This window comes from Malurus melanocephalus, unplaced genomic scaffold, assembly GCF_030028575.1.
Source record: "Malurus melanocephalus ecotype Western Australia unplaced genomic scaffold, MMel_1.1 scaffold_65, whole genome shotgun sequence".
NCBI classification, from domain to species: Eukaryota; Metazoa; Chordata; class Aves; order Passeriformes; family Maluridae; genus Malurus; species Malurus melanocephalus.
The window spans coordinates 2,144,886-2,169,724 of record NW_026623297.1 but is presented as its reverse complement, the minus strand read 5'-3'; the positions used below and the strand labels follow the sequence as shown (position 1 = coordinate 2,169,724).

Sequence of the window (24,839 nt, the reverse complement as noted above, 5' to 3'; positions counted from 1 at the left end):
ATCAGGATTTGTTTCTGAAAGAAACCAGAGTCCTAACACTGCAATTTGGGAAAACAAAGCCTTCTTTCTAGAAGGCAGATTTGAGTCCTATTCAGCTCAAACTCATTTTAAATTATGATCCAAATCCAGTGTTTGCACGTTTTCTCAGTATGAGGAACTGGATCCTGCCAGATTCCGAGTAGAAAACTCCACTCAAGTTCAGCCTGCTTTCCCTGTCTGCCCTACAGAAAATAAGCTTTTATTTTTTTCATTGGAGAGGAGCAACACAACAACCCACAGCCTTCAGAGCCATTCAGAGACAGTAATAAAGTCAATTCTGAGCCCTTGTATGAAGCTGAAGGAGCACCTTTCAGCTGCTTCACTGCAGGCATGGAGGCTGGGTGGGAAGAGGAAATGCAGGGATCCTTCCTTGGGCTCTYACCAAGGGCATCATCACCAGCCCATCCCAGCTCTCCATGCCCCATGGGATATGCCCTATAGACAATYCCAGCTCTGTATTCACTGGGCAGCTCCTGCAGGGCTGTAGGGGAGGGCAGTGGGGCCGGCAGGGCAGGGCAGTACTCACCCCTGTGCTCTCTCCTGCCTCCTCGCTCCCAGCCCAGTGCTGGCTGCTCCCTCCTTCCMCAGGGATGTTAAAAACGCCTTTGGAGCAGAGCCTGGTGCACTGCAGGGAATGGAGCTGCCTCTCCCACATGGCAAGGACRGCTACTGGCACCCAAACATCTCCATTTACGGTCAGGGCCGTGCGGCTGCATTTCTGCATCAGCCCCAGAGCTGATGTTTTCTRAAGGATCCCCACTTTTGGCAGTGGAGCAGGGCTGGACCCCATTCTTCTGCAATTATTGTGGCTTCCCCTGGGAGATTGAGGCTGTTCTGGGCTTGTTTATCCCACACTAAGGATGGGATGTATTGCCTCATGCAAAACCTGTATCCAAAGTTAGCTTCTCCCGACGGTGGGCAGGTGCCACCCTCAGTGCCACCTAAAGGGGAATCCCTGCAGCTTYTCCACTGTGCCAGCTCAGGTAACCACACTGCTCATTGTCATACAGAGGTGAGACAGCAACAAAACATGGGTRAAACCTCATGGATTGCATTTTCCTAATCATGAGCAGTGTTTAGGATACTGCAAAAGCTGTAACACATTCTTGGGAGGAGAGTGGAACGTTTTTTTTTCTCTCTCCAGCCATAAKTAGTAGAGCTATTACTCTCAAAAGATGCCATTGCTTCCCCAGGACAGTCAGGCTCAGGCTGGTGCCAGTGAGGCTGATCCCAGAGGAGTGAGGGACACCAGTGTGCTCCAAACTGAGCATCTCCACTGGGACAGCCCTGCTGGTGACAGCCATCCATCCGTGTGGCACTRAGTCAGCAGCCCACAGGGCAYTTTGCCAGCCCRGCTCACGGCTCCAGCRTCTCYCARTCTGKCTTGGAGGCAGTTCCTGGGGATGGGATGCTGAACCATAGCAGGCACACTGATAACAAATCCTGGGCTCCTGAACGATTCCTGACCTCCTCAAAGAAGAGCAGGTTTTGAGCAAGACAAAGAAGGATATCCATTTCATCCCATTAATTTTGGCGGTGCATGTACACGTGTGACTGTTAACATATTTCTGGATCCACTTGCATGGCAGCTGGGAGATAGAAATGCTGCAAGAAGAGTTACTCAAGAAGTGTCAACATGGACTTAGAGTGGTGGTTAATGACCAAAACACCTGTGGGTTGTGCTGACCTCCCTGGCTCTCTCAAAAGGGGCTCAGTGCTTCCTGGGAAGAAGTTTAGAAACAAACTGCCCAGTTATTTCCTACAATCAAATTGCAGAGCCTCTAGACCCCACAGACGGCTCTGCTACGAGCCTGGGATGAGCTCCATTTCTGCAACAGCTCCTCCAGAGAGAAAGAATTAGGGGCTTAACACTTYTGGATGACAGTTGCTGGAGCTGCTGTCAGATAACAGGCTCCTGGAGCTGGGATCAAGCCAGGCTGCCTGATCCAGCCATCCCAGAAAAAAAGCCGTGTTTATAAAACTCACATGAAAGGGAATGAATCGCCAATTACGCAAAAGTCTTTAAATAAAGCAACACAAACCTTTCATGTGCAGCAGACAAATGATCCGCGGTCACTGGGAAATAATGTAACAGATAGGGAGGCTGTGAGTGGGGAATGGAGGAAATCCATTTTCCAGAAATAAGAAAAGGGACTCATTCAGTGAAAAGGATTAGCTGGATAAAGCCAAACACCTTAAAAAAAGAACTGTGCYAGAAACTAAGCATGCATCAAACAGAAAGAGGGAAAAAAACCCCAGATTGTAAGATCCAAGTAGCCACACTCTGCTCCTGCTCAGAAAGAAAAAACTGTCAAAAAAACATGTTGTGTAAACTTGCCACACACCCCAGATCTTCAGCAGGCATTTATCAAATGAAACACACACCAAATGCAACTCTTCTGCCTAATCCCAAGTCAAACAKCCTTTGAGTTTCAGACCCTCAGGAAGAGATTTCCATATGATCCTCCTCCATCTCCGTTTATGATTAGCCCTTCTAAATTTCAGAATTTATCTGACAAAACACATTGGGGAGGGTTTTCTTTTATCCGCAAAGCCTGTGTTTGTGCTTTTCCTTAGCTGCTGCTGCTGCTGCATCACTCTGCAGCCGCTCCACTTGGGAGGAAAAGACTCCAGTCGAGACCCTTTGATGGAGTAATCCAGGATCTCTCTCCTGATGATGGTAACCCCAAGCCCTTGCATTATGTGCCAACACTGAAGCAAGCCAACATTCACAGAAGGGGTTCTAAATGCTGCCTCTGAGCCAAAATCCCACTTTTGGGGTGCAGTAATGCAAATTAAACATATATGCAGGGTGGGTCCCACTGCCAATAGCTGTGTGGCCTGTCAGAGAGGTCCTTGCAGTTTTGGGAGGGAATTTGTGGCATTGAAACGTTTCAGTCTGGCCTGGCTGAGCTGTCACACTGAGCCACTGCTGACTCCTGCGAGCAGCTGCAGAAGGACCAATTCCATTCCCTGTCCTCCTGCAGCCCAGGCTATGGTCCTCATTACCCACCAACTGATAGTTTCAAATGACATATTCATAAMCCCCTGAGTCTGATCGTGGCTAATGCACAGACAAAAAGGGAGTACATTTGCTTAATACACTGCTTTTTGCAAACACCCTGATTGTTCCCAGATGCATCTAGTTTTGCCCAGCAGCACTYGAGGCAGGAGAGGAAATAATTTCAGCTCCCCAGAGTCATTGGCCGAAGCTGTTTCAAGATGCTCCAGGAGCTCTCCCGCCTCCCTTTGAGGGAGCTGTAACCAGCTCTCTCCTTCAGTCAGACCCAGGTTCTTCTGATGGTTTTTCCACACTAAAAAGGAGTATCCCAAAGAGGATCAGAGGTTGGAGCATCTCTCCTATGAAGWCAAGAGGGCAAAGCTGGGGTTGTTCAGCCTGGAAAAGAGAAAGCTCTAGGGAGACTCCATTGCAGCCTTCCAKTACTTAAAGGAGTCTTATTAAAGAGAGGGAGAATTATTTTCTATATGGGCAGATAGAGTTTGAAAACTTAAAAAAGGAGGGAATTAGATTAGGTGTTAGGAAGAAATTCTTTATTCAGTTCTAGTGAAAGGTGGTCCTGCCCATGGCAGGGGGAGTGGAACTAGATGTTAAGATCTCTTCCAACCCAGATCTTTCTGTGATTCTGTGAACGTAGAGCAGCAGGATCCCTGAACCCCTCTCTGGGCAGAGCACCTGATACCACACAAACAAGCACTGAAAGCCTATGTAAAGCCAGATCCAGGTTAGGCTGCTATTTTGATCCTGCCTGCAGCAGAGAAATAAYTTCTACTGATTCCCACTGCTCTTTCCTAAACTTCCCATAGGAGTGGAAAAGCTTCCAGGAAAGGTTGAGGTTGGTGGGAAGGAGGAAATTTCACCTGAKAATTTAAGAGACTGACTCCTGAGCAATTCAAGCCAATGCAGGTCCAGATGTTAAGGCCCARCAAAGCTATAGAGGAACCTCTTTCATGGCCAAACCAAGAAAACCAGCCCTCTGTTCCAGCCCATGGCAAGACACCCACAGAAAAATGCAGCTTTGAAGTGACAGCCAGAAGCTTAGGCTTGGGTGAACATTTTATTTACAGCTTCTAATTCAATTCAGCTACAAGATAAGGCAGCATTAATAAAAACAACGGTGCTCAGAACTTACAAAGCAMCTTTTATCTGAAATCTCATGATAAGTTACAAACAATATGGGTCAKCTGGTGAGATTTCCCCTAGCAAAGTGCATGCTGGTCCCAGAGGGAGCCCAGTCCACTGAGGACCTGCTGGGACAAAGAGCTGCTCATCTTGGCAGCATCAGCAGCTCTAGGAGCAGCCCAATGCTGGAGTCTTTGCCTGTGCTTTACAGGCAGGCAAACTCAAGGCTTGTGCCCATGTCTGCAAGGAGTATCAATACTGGAGACATACTCAAGTCCAAAACATCCACTTGCCTCTTCATCTGCTCCCCCTATAAGTGACTTCACCCCAAGTAGAAGCTACCTAACAGCAYTGTCATTAAGCCAGAAAAGCATTTGAGATGCCTGAGTGGATGTTCCTGTACATATGGGGTCACAGGGTTGCTCAGAGATCTGAGTACWGCATACAACAGAGGTTACTGCTTTTTCTGAGCATTAATTTTTCATCATCAACCTCCTGGCTTTCCCCATTCACACGTTGCTTGAAAACAGCAAAACGATTTGTTGTACTAATAAAATTCAACCGTGGGTCACTTGCAAACTAGTTAGGGTGATTTACAGAGCAATTTGCTTCCTATATTGATTACAAGGAATTCCATTGAAGGTGTGATCAAACACTTAAAAAAACACAGTATCACGTGATAGCTTTTCTGCTCCCTGGGAAGTGGGCACAAACCAGCCTCCTTTGCTGTCATCTTCCTGTGGCTTTTTAGTGTCATTGATTAAACCCCAAATAAGTAGGTTGGCCAGGGCAGCTCACATAGATTTCCTGCAGCGTATTTTAAGCTGTGATTATTAATATAGTGAGTGCTTTAGCAGAGCTGTTCTCCAATAGTCCATTCATTTTTAATTGAACTAAGAAAAATTAGAAAAGGCATTTAGATGAAATAGGAAGCCAAGTGCTGTGTCCTTGTGATGAAGGTGACTAAACTTCCCCCCAGCCAGCTGCAAAGCATCAGAGACCTGGTGCAGCCCATGCAGAGACCATTGGYACAGTGTTTTGTTTTAATTAGTCATCCTGATTTAGCTGTTCTCATTCCACCACGGGCCTGACTCATGGTCATCCAGGCCCTCTCTGAACACRCAGTGTGTCATGGGGAGCTGAGGGATTTCACCTCCCAGACAGCTATGTGCTTAAAAAACATTACCCATTAATGATTTTGCAGTGGGATTTTTAAGCAACTTTCCAGAAAGCGAGGCTGAATGTGCTTCCKGCTATTCAAGGCACCTTCAGCCATCCCCATTCAGGTTTGCTGGTGCTGGGGAGGATCCTGCCCCCCCTCCCCTCTTATCAGCTGTAGCCAGGGCACTTGGGTGCTATGGGAAGTTTCATTTCCTGCTGCTTTGGCTGCCTGTAGCTGGCCTGAAGCCCTTGCAAAAGGAAAGACATTCTTCTAATTCTTGTTATTAACCCGTTGGGGATCTCTGAGACAGGAGCCAAAATTGTCAGGAAAGTGTAGGATGCTACAGCTTTCACCAGCCCATCCTTACAAAGGCACCACCAGACTCTCATTGTTTCCAGTCTTCCTTTCATTATTTTGTTTTAAAGYAAAAAATAAGGGAGATGAAACATGGACTTATTTAAATACATTTTTGTGTTTGACACATGAACATACAGGCAATGCCTGCCTGTGGCACGACCACCACAACATCTTCTGCTGCAAACCCTGTTCCCAGAGCAGGTGGGAGCATGGGAACAATCCCCACTGGTGTGGAGCCCAGCATTGAACCCCAGCAGTTTAGGATGGCAAATAGAGAAGGTGGAGATATTTTAAGCAGATGCAATGCATTTTTSAAAGCTAAGCAGTGCCTCGAAAACATAGTGAAGAGATATAGTAACAGTGTCAAAAACGACCAGGGGTGCTTTTCTGTCTCATTGGCAGGGACTGAGACAGCTTTGGCACAGAATAAAGTAAAAATATGTCCTGAATTAGTCCTTCCCACAGATATGCCTTTGCAGATCCTTCCCAGGCAGCACTCCAGCAGTTTCCCTGGGCTCTCAATCACAGCATGAAGCTGCTGAGAAAACCAGCTGAAAACCCTTTTCTCTCCCCACCCTGTGAAAATCCATGCTGTAGCCAATGATGAAATGATGAAAGGTGCAGTTCCTACCTGRACGAGGAGCTCCAGCTTCCTGTCATCAAGGAGGTGCACTTGGCATCTGCGACCCTCCGTCATCTGCAAGACACAAGAGGAACGTGTGTCAGTCAGGGTGCTTGTTGTTCCAGCTCAGCACGTGGCTGCCGACCTCCCCCACCACAAATCTGAGGCTTTCATTTGATGCAGTCCTTTTGGTTTGTGTTTACTTATTTTTTTTTTTTAATTAATCCCCCTTCTTTTGGCAGCGGGGTAAAGAAAAGGCTGGAAGGAGAAAAAGCAAAGCCACCCTGGTAGCTGTCACGGAGCGGTGTCTGGTGCCTGCTCGGATGCAGCTGCCAGGAGAGGCTGTTCCAGCGTGCACAGAGGGGTCAGGGGATGACATTTCATAGTGGAGCCTCCAGCTCTGCAGCTGGCTTGGCCAACAGAGGAGACATCCAGACAAACCCAAGCCCCTCCAGAGAAGTGATCCAGCCATGCCACAGGTACTGTGGAGCCAGGCTCCTCCCTGGGCTGTACTAATGGCATTCTTTGGAGTGGCACCAGCTGCTTGTTTGGCCCTGAATCCCAAMATTGGCTTCTCCTACATGGAGTATCCTATTTAAGATGTACCACAGGAGCCACTTGTGACATCACTGTTCTGGCCTAAAGAAGCTTCCACACCAGCACTGTTTACTACAGCAGTTAACAAATAATATCAATAAAACTATTATGTACACAAGCCTTATATAACATTTCCAAGGTCCACTGATTGGGGTTCTAATAAATAAATGAGTTGTGGTCTGAAGGCACTCCTCTACAGTGCATCAAGCCCTTCCTTGCACAGAGAACTGTCAGCAAGGAGCACCTTTGCTTTGCAGAGTTACAGATCCCAGCTCAGTCCCACAAAGCCCTTCAGGCACAGGCACAATCCCACTATCTGTTAATGGGATATGGACAGCCTTAAGCCTCTTTGGCTCCTGGAAATCCCTTTCTCAGCATGATTTAGTCAGCGCACAGGCAGCCCCCCAGTGTGGGCTCACCCTACAACACTCACATACACACCTGGACCCACGTTGGCACAGACCCAGTGCAGCCCCACAGCTCAGCTTAGCCCCTCAGAGACCCAGTACCCCGAAYCAAGGCACATTCCTGTGCTTTGCATGGATCCCCAGCTCAATTTAATAATATTTCTTGCCATGGTGAGTCCTAAAGCATCACTAAAAAGGAGCAGAGGGTCCACAGAACCCTGGCAGGAGGTTACAGAGTGCTGGAGTCATGAGTGCCTCAGCATCCCGGGCATTCCTGCCCCCATCCATYACCTCTTCCCACAGTGCAGGCTGAGCTGAGCCCCTGATGCAAAGCTGCCTTGCAGAGCGTGGGGAGATGTGTGCTGGGGGGGTTAACTGAGGACAGCTCAGCTTTCTGCTTCAGCTCTGCGGGTTAAAAATCAGCTGTGGCTGATGGGGCTGGATGTGCTGGCATCCGGGAGGCAGTGCTGGATGCTCCACCGTCAACTCTGCCCATTCAGGAATCCAGGCAATGTGTGGCCATTRCCATGGGATCTGCAACCTCAGCCATCTCCAGCAGCATCACCCTCACCYTGCTGTCTCAGCACAGGAGCCCCTCAGCCTCTTCTGGGTGCTTCTGYCCTCCCTCTTSCCAGCYMTRTYCCACATCCATCCCTCCCTTTCCTGMGGCCAGATCAGAGCGAGTCTTACYATGGTCACAGCACCTTCCACAATGCAAAGATCCAAATGTTCCTAAAACTTTGTTGAACCTCAAGCTGGCCATGCAAGATGCAGAGTTTGTTATGAGGAAACTTCAGTCAAAATGAGCYTTTCCTTTCAACTCACCCACAACTTACAATTCTGGAAGGCACAATCCCATGCGACGCACGCAGATTTTACCCCCTTTTGTTATTCACATCAACACRYCTCTGCRAGTATCCTACACGCCAAATAACATWGTTTTCCTTCTCTTCTTCCATCAGCATAACCGGAACCCTGGCAGTGCAGCCAAAGGAGAGCCTTGTAAAACAAGGCTTCTCATAAATGTCAGCCAGTTACCACCGTGGCAATAAATTGTCTTACGAGAGTTTCCTCTGGTAAGAAATGCTATGCAAAATATGGCTTCTCCTAAGGTGTGTTACTCAGTGAGTGAGATTTTTTCACTATTAAACAGCTTTCAGCTCAGCTGTGAAGCCACACCAGAGGCTCAGAGAGGGCTTTGCAATGGTTTCTCCTGCTTGGAACAACAGTTGTGTGGGTCATGTTCACACAGGCACAGGAAACCAGCAGCCTCCTTCACTGGGCTTCCCAGCAGATGAAACTCTGGGTGTCTGAGCTGTGTTTTGACATCTCCCTCATCCTCTTACTGTCACATATCCACTGCATCTCCAGAATGTGGAATGTGCACTGATATTCCAGCTTCAATACGAGATTACCCAAGGCAAGAGATAAAGCAGTGAGTTTATCGTGGTGATGGCAGGGATGGGAGCACAGTCCAGCTTTTGTGTGTAACGCTCCATTGGCTATAACAAATTGAAATAAGAATAAAAGAAAGTGAAAAGGGGAAGAGGGATAATTTTCTGAGGTGTATGACTTTGTGCTTTACTGTTTCAGCAAGGTGCCTGCTTCCCTGTGTGGAGCTTCTTTAGCTTTCTGTGCTTTTCCAGCCCAGAGTTTCATAACCCCTCAGTGCTTTCCCTGCTAAAAGAAATCCCAAATGCAAACAGCTGGGAGCATGAATAAATACCTGAATAAAGCAAAGCTCTGACATGCAGCACATGATGGTTCACTAATTGAAAGGCATTTCATGAACATCTCTTGAAGCTCAGCAGGTCCACAGGTTGGAGATCTGCTGCAGCATTTCATTCCTCCAGCCACGTGCCTTTTCATTTCCCTTGGAAATGAGCAGCGCTTTCCAAGAGAAAAGAAAAGAAGGTAGAGACAGCTTCCTACTTGATATAAGCTAAAATATGGTCCTGCCCTCCCTCCTTTCTGCTTTATTATTCCACCAGGTGTCTGAAGCCCACATTTGTGCTTTTTTGCATTGTCGGAGCAATACAAACTCTGCTAGTTTGTCAGAGCAAGAAACAGGAGCATTTCAAAGCACAGCGAGAAGGCCCTGATTTAGCACAGTCTGTCTGCCTCTGACACTGTGCAAATTGGCTCTGCTCTGCACTATCTGCTGCACTGCCATGCATGGGGCTGTTGCTGGCTCCTRGGAACACTCAGGGAATGCTTTCTGCTTCCCTGTGCAATCAGAGAAGGAAAATCAACACCAAAGCCCTATGGATGGGAGCAGGATCAAGATGAGCTGAGCAGTACCAGAGTTTGGATGGAGGGAGACCACAGGACTGAATTGAGGTTCTCCTTACCCAAGGCTCTTACCCACAGAAGAATGTGGAGAACTAAGCTAAGAGGAACTTGAGCTTTCCCTTCACCTTGAAACAGCAAAATTCCAGCTAAGGGACAAGAAACAAGGGCTGAGCAGATTTCCTGACAGAAGAGGAGGTCACTTGATGTGGTAGGGAAGCAGGGGGGTTCAGTCCTGATCAACTCCTGGGTTTCACAGTGAGATCAGTGACATTTCCTGTACCAACACAGTCCCCACTTTTCTTCTGGAGGGCAAGAGCCCTCTTCCCTAACTCCAGAAAGTAAAAAGCCAAGTTCTAGTTCAGCCTAACATTTGAGATGTTCTTGATGCTCAAAGCAGAGAGAACACTCAGACATTTCAAGTGAGGTGGCAGTTCCTAGTTAAACTCCACGGTTATTCCTGCTGCTCACTSAGCTGCAGCTCTGCCAGGATGCTGCATCCACACCAAGCCCTCAGATTTCCAGAGCTTCTCAAGACATGTGAAGAAGTGGGACTGTGTTACACACTCCTGAGTGCTAACAGTTCAYCCATATGGCAGCAAGCTGCACGCTCTGGGTGTGAATATGGGCCACGTGCATCTCATGGACCACACTTAACACAAGCTCAGATGGAAATTATGCACCAAAATGCAGAACAAGTTTTTTTCCCCCAAAACAGCTCAGTAAGTCACATTTTTTTTTTCTGAAAATCTGCCACTTCTTTTCATGCCTGCACACGCAGCATGACCCCCCAAGTGCTTGAAGAACTGAGCATGAGTGCTTTTAAAAAGCACTGTCATTTCTATATGAGTGTGTAAAGACTAGGGGTAATATATGTTCAACAGCCACAGATACTGCTTGTAAGGCACATGAAGACCTGAAGCAATGTGTTTGCGTGGCTGAGGAGCTGCAGCACTCTGCAGGAGGGCTGATCATACACAGGACAGTGTTCTTTCTCTGCTCCTTGCCTTCTGCACCTTGAGGACTGAAAAACTGATCCTGACCTTTGCAAAATGTTTTGAGATTCATCAGTGACAACAAACCCTGACATACGTCTTTGCTCACTCTAATACAGAGATGCCACAGAAAGGAAATCTGTCTTGTGGTTACTCATGGGATCTTCTGAATCCTTTTTCTCAAGGAAACGACGTTTTAGTTACCTTTATCACAAGACTTTAAATCTCCTTTGGAGGCTCCTACCCAAATATTTACACAACGGGTTTCCTAGGGAAGGCAAGCTGGCGGTTGTTTTGCTTTGTGCCATGAACTGCTCTGAYGACCGCCCTCCTCTCTATTCATCTTCACTGCAACTCAAACATTGTCTCAGAGAATCCTACAAACTGTCTGTGATGTGGCCCCAAAACCTTCACCATRCTCAGCTAATCCCTGTATGCCCAACACTTTGTCACTAAATTATCACAACTGCCCACAGAACTGCTCCATCCAACACAAACAGCCAAGGCGATGGGAGGAAACGCCTCCAAACAGAATCTTTCCCTTTCAAAACGAAAAAAACCCTCCTGGAGAAAAAGCCGTCACAGTAAATAACTCAAAGGCACCAAATGCAAATGCTATTTACAATGTCAGTTCTATAAATATCCGTGGCAYGTTTCATTAGTCGGTGACTGCAGGAATAAAGGAGAATACAGCACGTTCTTCCTTGAATCACATCAGAAATTATAATTGGAGGCAGAATCTTTCCTAAATGCTCAGTGGCTGTATGGGAGGCAATTACTGTGCTGAATCCACAAAAATCTGTGTCACTTTGTCCACTGTTTGGACAGAGCCGCTGAAAGGCGATAGGGAGAGATGACAGCCCACTGATTACAGTAAACTCTTAGATTAAACATCCTGCTCCCACTTGACCACTTCTTACTGCCTTCTCATCCTGGCAACTCCTAAGCTTGTCAAGAGAGGGAGAGAGGAAAGGCGGTGTGTTTTTGATGTCTGCACAGCTTTGTGCATGTGGCAGCACTTCATTTTGCTGAACTGGGGCCAGTCTGGCAAGCAGCTGCCTGTCACACTGACCAGTGTCTGCTTCCATCTGCCATCTCCTGTCCTACAYCCACACTCGAGACCCTCGAGGAACGGACCATCTTTCTTTCTATGCTGTGTGTTTGCAGAGCATCCTGCCTGGTTACTGGTTGGCATCAGCATCTGATAAAGCTGGGGTGAGGATGGCATTGAGACAGCGTGCAAAGAGCTGAGCCAAGGGGCTGAGCCTTGCTGGGGATGTGGGAGAGGGGACACAGCTGACTCTGTGCTCGGTGGGGAGCAGCACTGACTGGGGACTTGCTTGTTTTTGCAGTCATAGAATCACAGAATCAAAAAGGCTGGAAAGATTTTCAAGAGCACCAAGCCCAGCCTTTGACCTAACACCACCATGCCCACCAAACCACATCGTGAACTGACACGCCTTCTTGCTTTTCAAACACTTCCAGGGATGGTGACTCCATCTCCCTGGAATGTCTGTTCCAATACTTAAATCTGGTCCTTTAGGAGATACTCAATGGGAAAAGTACCGGATAAAGAGGAGCAAGATGAATGTTGGTGCAAATTGGTTCATCTGTCCCAGCCAGGGGGCTTGCCAACTGCCCTGAGTGTATCGCCATGGTCTGAAGCACTGCCTGCTCTTCCTTTTCACTAAAATGGGCAATATCTGAGGTACCTGTGCCTTGGTGGCTTGAAGCACTGAGGATGGGAGAGAGTCAGGAGAAACTGCTGTTTCTCTATACAGTCCTCATTCCCACTACTAATTTCCATGAGTCTTTTCTAGATAAACGGTGAATAGTTTGTGTTGTTATCACTTTTTCCCAGAGGGAGACAAATTATTTTAATTTGTCCCAAGACTCCTGGCTTGTGAGCGGAGGTCTATGARGCCTGTCCTGTCTGCCATGGTCAGCAACACAGTACTGAACATGGGCTGAGCTTTCTGAAATAAGCCAATACAGAATCACAGAACCACAGAATGGTTTGGGTTGGAACATCCAACCCCTGTGCCCCTGTGAAGCTGAGAAGAAGGGCCCAGGAAAGMTACTGTAGATGTGGATAATGGTGTTATGAAGAGCAGAGCTGATGGCTGATGCATAACTAGACTYAACTTACGAAAGCAGTGTGGGTTTCCCTGTTATGGAAGTGCTTTGAAGCTCAGTGAAATTCATGCACAGTCCATAACTGGATTGAATGGCCAGAAAACAGAATCTGACAGCGATGCAGCACCTCCCACAGGTTTGATAGGTCCAGAGGAATGTATCGCGTGTGAGGCCTTTGGCTTTCCCTGTGAACCTCTCTATCCCACTCCTTGAAAAATTAATGTCCTTCCCAATGGATTAGGGAATGAAAGCAGAACTGTGAAAACCACGGTTACAGATACAGCTCTTAAAGCTCTCTCCTGTCCTGCAGGAAGGGAGTGGTGCTCGGTGTTACCCACCGCATGGGGGATCCGCACAGGGATATGTTTAAGAGGGGTTGCATCACGGGATGAAGTCATTTCTGCAAACACTCATTTGTCAGGAGAGAGAACAGCTTCAGTAATYAGAAATCAGAGCCCTCCTCGAGACAGGAGGTGGGATGGTGTCGGAAGCACCGCTCGAACGGYGCGACCCAGCCATTGTGTGGACGCCGACAGGGAGCGATGGGACRAAAATCAAGGCGAGCTACAGCCTGAGTGACCTGGTGACTTCCCTGTTTTGTCTTAGGAGYTGACAAAAGAATTCCTGGCCTGCCCAGGGGCTCCTCGCTTCCTCTACACAGCATTTTCCAGCCTTGCTCATGCTCTATGCATCACCCAGGAACATCTGCACAGGTTATTTTTCATGCTTCCCCCAAACAGCGCTCAGCAAAAATGCTCTGATTCAGCAAAGCMCATGGCTGTGTCCATAAATCCCCTTTATTTCAGTGTGACATAAGCAAGTGTTTAAGTGGCTTACTGTATCAGGGCTGAAATGAAAAACCATCTCCTACGGTCCTTAAGTCCATTTACAACATCAAGCAATAACTCTCAGGCGAACTTTAAAGCCGGGAATGCCGCGTCTTAACCTCAAAACACTTGGTGCCTGAGCCRTGTAGTTAGAATGAAATCTAATTCTGATGTCGTGTTCTAAACCGAGCAGGGCATTACCCGGCAGATGCTGAAATTACCGCTCTGAGCACGGCCAGCCTCCGAGGCCTGATCTCAGTTATATCCTGAGATAAGAAAGTCCTTTCCTGGACAGATCAGCTTCCTCGCTAGAATGGAGGCCRTGCTGGTTTAGGTCACGTATTGTTTTCTTTCTTGAAAATAATACAGATCTAAATCTTTGCGCATACAAAGGGAAGCAGAATTTCTTGCACCCTCCCTGCCTTCTGATGTTGAGTCAGGAGGAGAGGGCATTCCCAATGCAGACTTTTTACTRTGTTTGACTCTTTCACCCTTGTAACTCTTTCCATTCCCTTTCTTGGCCAGGAAATAAACCATTTGCCAGTTTAAAAATATACCAGCTTCCAAGAATTATCCCCACTATTTACAAGGCAGGAGAGGAGAGTGAAGGAGYTTTGATGTGGTTGGTCAGAGCATCCTCTGGAGCTGAGGCTGACCACAGGGAGGTCACATAGTCTTCAGTATTATTTATTTTTAGTCTAGAGGATTCTCTGGTCACAGATGTCTTAAACCTYAGASATTTGAAAMCCCTTCAGGTTTTGATAAACCTTTRCTCAGCTGGTCAGTTGTGCAGGTGTTTCAACATGGACACCTGCTTTGGGCCAGCATTTTTAGGTCAAGAACATGCCAGAGCTGTTAAAACTTTACCTCAAACTGGGAAGTAATCCTATAACTGTCTCCTCCCCTTTTACTTGGGAAGCCCATGCTGCTYCTACAGCCTTTCTGGATAAGGGAATAAATAATAAATAAATAATTGTGCAAATGAGGCGGCCCAGCTGCTYCTCCTCCTGCCAGCTTGGGGCTCTCCCCTGCTGGCAGCACTTTCAGCTGGATGAGTTTTGAATGAGTCAGGGGATGGGGCTTCCATGCTCTCCTGACAGACTTCCCTGCACAGCCTCATAAATGTGGTAGATAAGGYTCTCTCTGGAGCCAACAGAAAGTCCTGGTGAAAGAGGAAGTGCTGCAGTCCTACTCGGAATTCCATCACTTCTTACAGAGCAGATRATGAGCTGTTCACATTTAAGGGCATCTCTAGGTCTGGTGAAACCACTTGATCCATATGAAACWATTACAGCCAAAGGGTTGCATCCTATGGAAAGCAGAAGCAGAATGGGGCAGGCAACCCACAGCCTCATCCCACCTTACAGACCTTGCAGCTATTCATCCAGACTGTGCTATTCCTCTGTATGTCAAAGTAATGCCCAAAGACTGAAAAACTGCCGCTTTCACAAGAAAAAAAGCATTGCAAAAAATAGTCCCTCTCATATCTATGTTAATAAGACAACAGGTAGACAATCTTCCTTGCTGCCAACTTCCCAGTTAACACCCAAAATAAACCTGCCCTGTACAGAAACTTCTCCTGAYCTAACTCAGCTCAGCCAAACTCTGTGAGCATCTTTATTTGGTGAGCTTTTCTTTTTTTATTTCCCCCAGGGTGAACTTATTTTCTGGATAATAATCCCTCTAAGGCAAGTTCTGCAGTTTCATCCCATGTTTGCACATTATATACAAGAACTGTGATCCATCATTTGGGTTGACAGTCCCTAATGCAGCCCAAAGAAACAAATACCAACAGCAGAGCTAAAATGGGAGGCCCAGAGGGAAACAGGATAAAGGATCTCTGGTGCCTTTGCACAAGGACAAGCAGAGTGGTCCTGGGACAGGTGCTTCATCAGCTTTTGAGCRTGGCTGTGCTTCAAGAAACCATGACATGCCTTGGAAGGGTCTTGCTTCCCCTGGAAGAGCTCTGTATTTACCCTGTTTGCTATGCACAAAGGACACAGCACRATCTAAGGGAAAAGGATCTTAATTATCTACCAGGGAAATCCTTTGCCAGTGAGGAACTTTGAAGCCTTTTATAATTCACATCAACTTCTTTGCAGGGACTCCTGGTCACCTGGTTCATTCCCTACTATATTCTGCAGCAAGCACTTGTGAGTCATCGTAGGATAATGACCATGTGGCAATAAAGTACATAGCAATATTATTATTATTATTATTATTATTCCCAAAGATGTTAGCATGCCTCCTAATCTCTCCTACACCTGAGGCTTTAAATTCCTTGTAAACACACATAAAATTTTAATTTTTTGTACAGTTTCATACTTGAAATGTGACATACTTTCAGCAAAATGTTCCAGATATCACTTGTTTGTGCATGCAGACAGGGTGTAATTACATGAGAGCATCCAAGTCTTCTGGGAACACGTTCRCAGGAGGTTTACTTTAGTTATAGAAGAAAACAGGACGATTTATTTGCTGTTGAAACTGATGTGATTTGCTGGAGAAAATAAAAATCAGTGTGGGTTCATAGGAAGATGACCAAAGTGACCCAAAGCAGTGGAAGTGATAGCATGTGTGAAATATTTTTAAAGGACAAATTAAGATTTATGGCTTGAGGTGTCCTTTTAGTGTGCATTGAGTGTTTTGTACCTACTGTATCACTGAGCATSGGGAGGTGTGAGCGGTGCTGGCCCTGATCAATGGAGCCAAAGCACCGAGCAGTGCATCACTCAGGGACTGGAACAGAGTGGGTCAATAGAGAGCACTGAGCAGGGTTATACATAACACATAATAGAAAACACACTCRCAAAAGTCATTCCAGATGTGGGGAGGAAAACAAAAAAAAAGCACAAAATGTTAATCAGTGCACAGAACTGTTGGGTTTGTTGATTTCTTTCCCCCTTCTTGTTTTGAATAACACTCCAAGAACTGATATGCTTCCAGTGGGAAAATATGTCACCGGGCTGTTTCCAGGCACTGCTAATCAGCAGGTTTGACACACATTCGGTGTCGAGAGCCAGGGCTGTGGCTGTGCCCAGGCTGGGCAGCTGCCCAGTGGTTCTGCCTGAGCAGCAGCAGCTGACAGGGTCRGTGCAGGGTGGGCATCATCCCCCAGTTGGGTTTCACAGGAAGGACGGGTGAGATGCAGAGCACATTCAGATGGCAAGCAGCTGACTCATCCTCAGACGAGCAGGTGTTTGCAGAGACCAGTCCTGCTTGCAAAAGCCTGGTTTGACCCTTTCTGCTCCCACTTTKTTCCCGAGCACACCCAATGCTGAGCGGGGCAGAGCTGGGGCTGCAGGACTGGGACATCTTCCGTGGGCTCTGCCTGCACACCCTGCATGGGGGCACGAAGGGGTTCAAACTGCCTTCTCCTGTCCTGACAGCTCCTGAGGCTGAACACCTGCCTGTCTGGTGAGGGCTGGAGCTCAGACTAGCCGCATTCTGGGCTCAAGCACGTAAAACTGCTTTCAGGACACATACTCCGTGCTTATATACCCACATTCATCTCCTGAGTAATGCCAGGATCCTGCATCMCCTGTACTGAGAATGCTTTGGCTACTGGTGCAGCAAGACCAGGTCATCTCAGCTTCAGGGCATCTCAGGACATAATAAATACTGACAGTCTGTAACTTCTGCATAGGAGAGACCTGGAATCAATGCCTCAACACAAACCTGTTTTTTTATCTTACTCTCCTGCTTTTTAAGAGCCAGGGAAAGATGTTCCTTTCTGGAGCTAAACTCAGCATCTCTTTAGTACTATGCATAATCGATGTGGAAGAGTTAAGGATGGGAAGCGAAGAGGGAACAGCCTGATGCAATGTCTGCAAATTCAGTGGCTGGATCCGATACGCCCAAGCCCTAAGATCACAGGATTCAATACCCATTTTGGAGCAGCCTCCTGCCACATGCACAATCAGCTGTGCCTGCAAGAGGGGACTGAGAAAGTGAGGACATGGACCAGCACCTTTAGATTGAAAGATTTCCCTCAGAATTTCCATCAGCACTTGCAGAACATTTCAGAAAGCACGCTCCATGGTGTAACACAAAAGTAAAGCAGACTGCTTCCCTCTGGTTCTCTTGGTCTCGGTGAGGGGCAAGTCTCTTTTCCCAATTTCCATCACCTCCTGCAGCACAAGCCCAGGTGACACCTTCACTGACTACATAACCACCCCAGCAGGGACACAGAGCATCCCAAGGGGCCCAGACCACTTCAGACAGAACTTCTTTTTCTTTTGGTCTTGGCAGTTCACAGTTGCAGAAGATGGTAGAAATCACCTTCCAAATTTATTTTCCAGCACGCTTCCATGCCGGGGGGAGGTGTGTGCACAAAGGGAGCACTGTGTTTGATTCCACATCCCCTAAATCATCCCTGTCCCTTTGTGTGCCCCATTTCACCAGGAAATGAGTGTGTGAGCACACACGTGGCAGCCACGTGTTGGGATGATGGGTGTCTTCACAAAACCCTGGGTGGGGGTAGCCAGGAGAGACGCTCCCCATGCACAGCAGGGGGAAAGCTGTGATTAAACATGGAAAGAGCTCCATCCACACTCCCCTCTCTAGGGCAGGTGCCACGTTTCAGCTTCAGATTTTGTGCYGCCTTTCCAAGCTGCTCACTTGATGCATCAGCTTTCCATCCCCTGCTTGTCCTGCACAAATCCAGGGTCAGCCCGTGGCTGCTCCACTCTCGGCAAAGCAATTCCCTGAGTGAAATAATTCAGCTGGGAAGGATGGGATGCCAGCAGCACTCACAGCGTGTGTGATACAGCTGCAGCCACGTTCAATCCCACACGGCCAGGAAACCCAAACAAGGGTGGGTTTATTTTGATTGGGAGATCTGGGGACTTCTAAGAAGAAAAATAAATAAATAATCTAAACACTAGAGCCTGAGCCTAGTGGGTTGGCAAGCCCGACAGCCATTGTCAAAATGTTAGGCGTTACGTGTGGAAATGTATATACAAAAGGATTTCTCTAGCCAAAATGAGAATATCAACCTTTTTGTTKGGTTTGCAGCTTTCTAGGAGATTTTCATTGGACCTTTTTACAATGAATTTAAGTAAAAAAAATCAACTTGCCTTTTTTCTGCCTCAATGATTTCTCCCAAAGATTGCTACATTAGGTCACACCTCATCCCACCAGTGCAGGCAGAGGTGGAAAAGAGCATTTAGACACCCATGGAAAGATCTAGTGATCTTTTTTTGAGGGTGGGGACACGGCAACTGTTCAACACCACATGAACGTGTCACAGAGAAGCTCAGGACAAGTGCAGAAGTATTGTCCACCTGTCAGGAAAGGAGCAAAGTGTGTTGTAAACAAGAGCATCGTTGAGGACACTGGAAATCAGATGGTCCTGGCTCATCTGGCCTCCTCTGCACTTTAAGGTCAGGCAAGGACTAAAGTCCCACCTCACCCCACAGAGAGACACCCAGGGTATCTGGCACCATCCATGGGCCCTCAGAGGATTATCACACAGCCATGAAGCAGAGATGCACTGAGAAGGGGAGGTTCATCAGGGTCTTCTGCTTTTTTTTGGCAGGCAGCCTGCTAGAGCCAAATGCAACAAGGAGTAAATTTTCAGGCTGATATTGTCTTGTGAGTAGATGGAGTGCAAAGGTGACTTGGAGCAAAGGAGGCAGGATCAAAACTTGTGTGCTCGTGATTCATCAACATGAAAGTGCTCCCAGATGCTCAGAACTGATCAAATATCTGTCTGGGGTCCCTTCTCGGTGTCAGATCAGAGAGAAAAGCAATCAAAGTTATTTTTGGTCCTTGACAAGGTTCATCCCCAGTAAAGAAGACAGAGGCTACAACTCATTGTGCAGCCTTGGAAAATTGTTTKTGACTTTCTAGGACGTGGCACACACTGGGATTTACATGAGGGCTAGGAATCGTGTTGTTAAAAGTTTGGGAGCAGAAGAAATACCAATGGATGTTGTTAGTTGCAGTGGTCTTTGAGGCCATGCTGGGCTATGCACTGCTGGCTTAGGGAACCTGAGAGAGGCTGGGRCAACCTGGGCTTTGGAGCTGGAGGAGGCTTGAGAGCAATTCCATCACAGCTTAACCTTGTCAGACCTTGCTGCCTGCTGGGCTGCCATGCTCTGCTTGCACTGGGGCTGCAGGGCAAATCTCTGCTCCAGCTGCTGGAAGGAGCAAGGCAGCAAGGATGGCTGGGGATTGGCATTGCTGAGTGACCTTGGGAGCCAGCTGTGTCCCCAAGCACACCCCATCCTGCCATGAAGAGTGGGGACCCCAGGGAGCCTCTGTTACCTGATCTTACAGCTGATCCCATAGCACTGTGATCCCCCAGCTTCCCCAGAGATGGGGCATTTGTGGGATGGCTCCCAACCTAGATAAAGATTTTGATGAGGCTCAGAGAACCAGGAACAGTGATCTCCTTGAACCCAGAGTGTTTTGAACAAAAGGCACCAAGTTCCCTGAGAGCTGAGCATAAGCATGTCCCTGTGGCTGACAGCAGCCTTTGCTTGTCCCAGCTCACAAGAAGTGGGTCATACAAAGCCTGTGTGCATCTTCAGGGGACACCACTAAGCTCTGACCCCAAATTTGGTTAATGCTGGATCAACACACTCCTTAATACCTTCTCAGTGTGTCCTCCCTCTTGCAATGCATGACCCTTCCTCCTTTACAGCCCTAAGAGATTGCAGCTTGAGACTTCAGTGACTCCTCAGCCCTTTCCAATTGTCCCTAATACAGCATTTCCCCCTCATCCATACCTTCAGTTTTACTTTGCCTTTGCCATCTGTTAAGTTGCACCCAAAACTAACTCAAGCCTTCTGCTATTACACAGTAACAAAAGGGATATGCACCACTGTAATTACCTGTGATGTGTGGGACAAGACTCCATGACTTGGGAAGACTTTCCCACTCTTACATCCTTCTAAACAACACCCAGTGCACTATTTGAAGCTCTTGACCTGGCTGAACAGTTTGACAGAATCTCTCTCTGCACCAAGTGATGCTGCATTGCTGTGTGGCCCTGAGCAGCCCAGTGCTGCGACCACAGCTATCATCAAATATCAAACTGYATTTTTAATGCAATAACCAGTTCAGAGGTGCAACAACAGGACCACCAGGAATAACCTACCAGGAGACATGGGTAGCTTGCCCAAAAGGGTTGTGAGTGGCTCACTAGTGTGTCTATGCTCAAAAACCAGCAGAGATCCCATATTTTTAACCTGGGTGTTGAAAACAAAAATTCAGCTAAGAACAAAATGTTTATCTTAGGCGTGCATAAAACCACACAGTGTCCCACTGGTGCACTTCTCCCTTCTGTGGGCACTGATCACACAGTGTGATGGATGAGCAACCCCAACTCCTTCAGCTTGTTTGGTCCCTGGTGTGACACAGCTGATCTTAGCAGCAGAACAAGGTGGTGCTGAGCTGAAGACCCTTCAAAATATCCTCTCTCATGCCAAGAAGCAATATATCCTTATCTCCTCACGGCTTCTGCCACAGCCCCCTTGCTCAGCAGCAAAGCTGGGTTGCAGAAACCAACCCATGTACAGCCCGCCCTCTGGCAGAACATGGCACACACCTCCCTGACACCGACACTTAAAAGCACCTTCCAAATATTAATATTTGGAAGAGAACAGGCTGTCTGTAACTTGTGCCAGGAAGGTCAAGCCAAGTACCAGCCACCAAGCCAGGGTGGTGCAGCATTGCCCAGTCAGGGTCAGCATCGTGGTCTAAGTGACCTCCTGCGGCCCCTCTGCCATCATCCCAAGGAGGAGGGGATCAGCCTGAAGGGTTTAACTCCATTGGGATTTTTCTGGTGCCTGGCTGGCAATTCTAGGCAGGGAAGATGCCACGGACACCCACACCGGTAGCAGTCCCCTCCATRCATGGGTGGGGGATGTGCATCACACCCCGGGGGCCAATCTAGAGGGAACCGGGTCCGAGACACCCCGATATGCAGCTGGCGCTGGGCAGAGCCAGGATTCCGCCTCTCCCGGTACCCGAGGCACGGGGAAAGCCCGGCTCAGCCCTGCCCGTGGAGTGCAGCGCGCCGGCACAGGCACCACACCCCCTTCGCCGGTGGAAAGGGCGAGCGGTGCCGGGGTTTTTGTTCAGGACAATGTTTTAAAATCTCAAACCAGATCGAGAAGCAGGGAGTTCAGCTTACCCTGCGACCTGACTTGCCTGGGAGAGATTTGCTAGATCGCTCCGCATCTGCGTGTGCCGTATTGCTAAACCGCTGCCAGGGCTATTATTAGAAACAATTGTCTCTCCTGGAAATTTTAYAGAGAGGTTTGAAACAACTTTTCTCCTGCCCTCCTCAGCAGCCAGCGGGTAACAATGCGGCCAAGAGCCCTCCTTACGCGGAGCATGTCTGCGAGGCGTGCAGATGTACTCCCATTCAGGCACAGTTGGGAAGCAGAGCTACACATTTGTCTCTTCCAGCCCTGAATCTGGAGCAACTTTTCCATTCCCCATTCAGGAAAAGGTGCACAGGGGAAAGGAAAAACAAGCCGGGGGCTTTCCCCTTAGCGAAGCCCCCGGCTCTGCATTAAACTTGCTGCAGCCATTTGGGAAGGGAAGGAGCAGTCCATCTTGGCAGTCAGTGGGGACAGGCAGCCAGATTGCTGGGGAAGGGGGGAAGGAATCACAGCACCGGCTTCTCTTCCCCCCGCACACACCGTCTCCTTCCCCCAGCCGCCGCGCTCGGCTCCGTTACTCGCCCACCGAATTCAGAGGTTCGGGGTTGGGGATTTTTTTGGAAAGGACAGGGAAAGCGGCTGCTGCCCACATTTCTCTCGGTTTGAGGTAAATGGAGGGAGGGGGCGTGGAGCAGCCCGCACACTGCGGCTGGGCTTTCCCCGGGGGCCGGGGCTGGAAGGGGAGCCCCGGCCCGCCTCGCCTCCCCTCCGCAGACAAAGACCCCGTTACCTTCTCCAGCGGCCTCGGCGGCTCCGGCGGCCCCTCAGCTCCGAGCCCGGGGCGAGCGCATCCCCGCCGCACCGCGTCTCCAGGCCGCGGCTCTACCGCCCCGCATCCATCGCCCGCCTCTCCGCCGCGGGGTGCGCGGGATGCGCGGCCCTTCCCTCCGCTCCCCGCCGCTCCCGGCCGCTTCTAGGGCCGTCCCATCCTCCCTGCCGGGATGCCGGAACCCTCCTTTCCCCCTTCTTCTTCCCTTTCCCCGCCTGCCGGCGCCCGGCTCCTGCGCGGCCGCTGCCGCGCTGCGAGGCTGCGAGGCTGGAGCCGGGGAGGGAGGAGGAGGAGGAGGAGGAGGAGGGGGAGGAAGGAGGAGGAAGGAGGGAGGAGGGCAGCGAGCAGCAGTTGGCGCTGGGTCATGTGAAACAGATGAACCCGGCTCGGGCCTGCCAACATCTGGGCTCCCCCTCGCCTCTGGGAGGAGGATGAAGGGATGGAAGGACGCAGGGAGGAAGGGTGAGGGGTGGCGGTGTTCAACCCCCTGCCCATGTCTGTACACCTTGAGATGATAACGGAGAGGGGCGAGAGCAGCGGGGAGGCTCCGAGTGGAGCCCCAGATGGAAGAAGAGAGGGGCAGCGCGGGCACCCCATGGGGTTGGAGACAGAGCAGCTCCTGCCAGGCTGAAGCCCTGGGGAATAGGGCAGCCTCCCTTCTGCTGAATTTCCCCCTGCTCCTGGCTGGGTGAATGGTGCAGCTTGTGATGGTGTAGAAGAGTGAGGATGCTGCCCAGCAATAGAGCATCTCTACATATTGCACTAGAGTGACCCTCATGAAAGGGTGTCACTATTAAATAATTAGCTAAGCCAAGAAAGACAATATGTGTGGGCCTGCAAGAAGTGCTGATTTATTGATTTAAACATGCACAGCATGAAGCACCCACACCATGATGCCTGAGGTTAAAGCTCTAATATGTTCCACTGCTTTGCCTCCCCATGATTATTTTCTTTCTGGGACTGGGGTTATTCCCACCAGGTAAAAACCTGAGGCAGCTGCCATGCCATGCTCTGGATCAGACTGGCTTGGGAGAGGTTTGCTTTGGGAGGGGAGGAGTGAGGGTGAGCACTTTCCTTCATTTGTTTTGAGTTGGCATTCATGAGGGTGCTGATGGTGAGGGTGGAATTGGGRCTTACATGGGATACAAAAAATTTCCCTCTTTGCCCCAGGAAGATGAAAGTCATGGTGGTGGTGAAAGAGCAGAATGTCTCATTTTAACTGGRGGTATTTTTCAGTTTGATCACCTCMAAGTCAAGACCATGAKTCTTTATGTACTCTCTGGAGATAAAGGGKCCAGTGGGCTGCCAAGTCCTTCTGGTACAATAACCACATGCTAAAGCACGAGCACAGTTCCCYCTCCTGTTTTTAAGGGCACAGACATAAACCCAGAGCAGTGTGTGCAGCCCCAGGCAGGCTCACCTGTCCAGCTCACTCCACACAAGGGCATGGCTTTGATTGAGGGGATAAATACTGAGGCAGTTCTGCCCTGTGGCTGCTGAGGGTTAARACCAAGCAGCTAAGGTGGCCCAGTTCTACTCTGGAGGTGATTCCAAGTTCAGGACATGGGTAAGAAGGTAATCCATCTCTGCAAAGGCATCCATCTCTGCTCCAGGAAATGCAGGTGATCATGGCTCCACTGCAAGGGTAAAGATTGTGCTTTTACGGGTTCATCCAATCCACATGTACATCCAGCCACAGAGGTAACCCTGAGGAGCAAACCCCCAAAATGAACTTCAAAACCTCCTGGAATTTTAAACCTCCTGATTTCAGAGAAAGGTAAAACTTCAAGTTGCCTCCCAAATGCTGTTCTGCTCTTTCCTTCAACAGGGTAGAAGGTATCTTTCCTTCACAAGGTATCTCACGCAGGTCCTGCCTGCAGTGCTAAAGAAGAGCATGAAARCCTGAACCCCACCAGTGATTCAGTCCCAGCCCTGGTTACAACTAGGAAGGAAAAACCACCTTCCCACACAGATTTTCACTAAAATAGGAGGTAAAGCTCCTTCAAATGTGCACTCACCATACAGGCGCCTGTTTATGCTCATTGCTCTCTAAGAGTGTGCCAAGGCCATGGACTTTGCCCTTGGGGTAGGATGATCCTTCAAGCAGCAAAGCCTCAAGGCAGTTTCCCTGCCCATTGCTCTGTGGCACACATTGCCTCTCCTGGCAGGATCTGCCTCCAAACCCAGGGCAGACCCAGGATCTGGTGCAGCTTTATTCACCCAGTGAAAAAAAGAACTTGCCTGGTAAATAAGCAGCAGCAAAGATTGGAAGCCCCTAATCAGAAAGTATTTTTTTTTTTTGTGCACAGCAGCAAAAACTG

The 24,839-nt window shown here is 48.7% G+C and overlaps 1 protein-coding gene across 7 annotated transcripts in view; it reads right to left on the bottom strand.

Moving 5' to 3' along the window:
* FRMD4A (FERM domain containing 4A) overlaps positions 1 to 24,839 on the bottom strand; it is a 271,255-nt gene that overhangs the window by 119,864 nt on the left and 126,552 nt on the right. For 6 of the 7 annotated variants that reach the window (XM_057366444.1, XM_057366441.1, XM_057366442.1 and 3 more), the window contains exon 2: positions 6,331 to 6,396. In XM_057366444.1, coding sequence (XP_057222427.1) covers positions 6,331 to 6,396 — 66 coding nt within the window. Of the gene's footprint in view, positions 1 to 6,330; positions 6,397 to 22,479; positions 22,703 to 24,839 lie in introns of those variants that run through there. The other variant, XM_057366445.1, reaches the window with a different exon arrangement.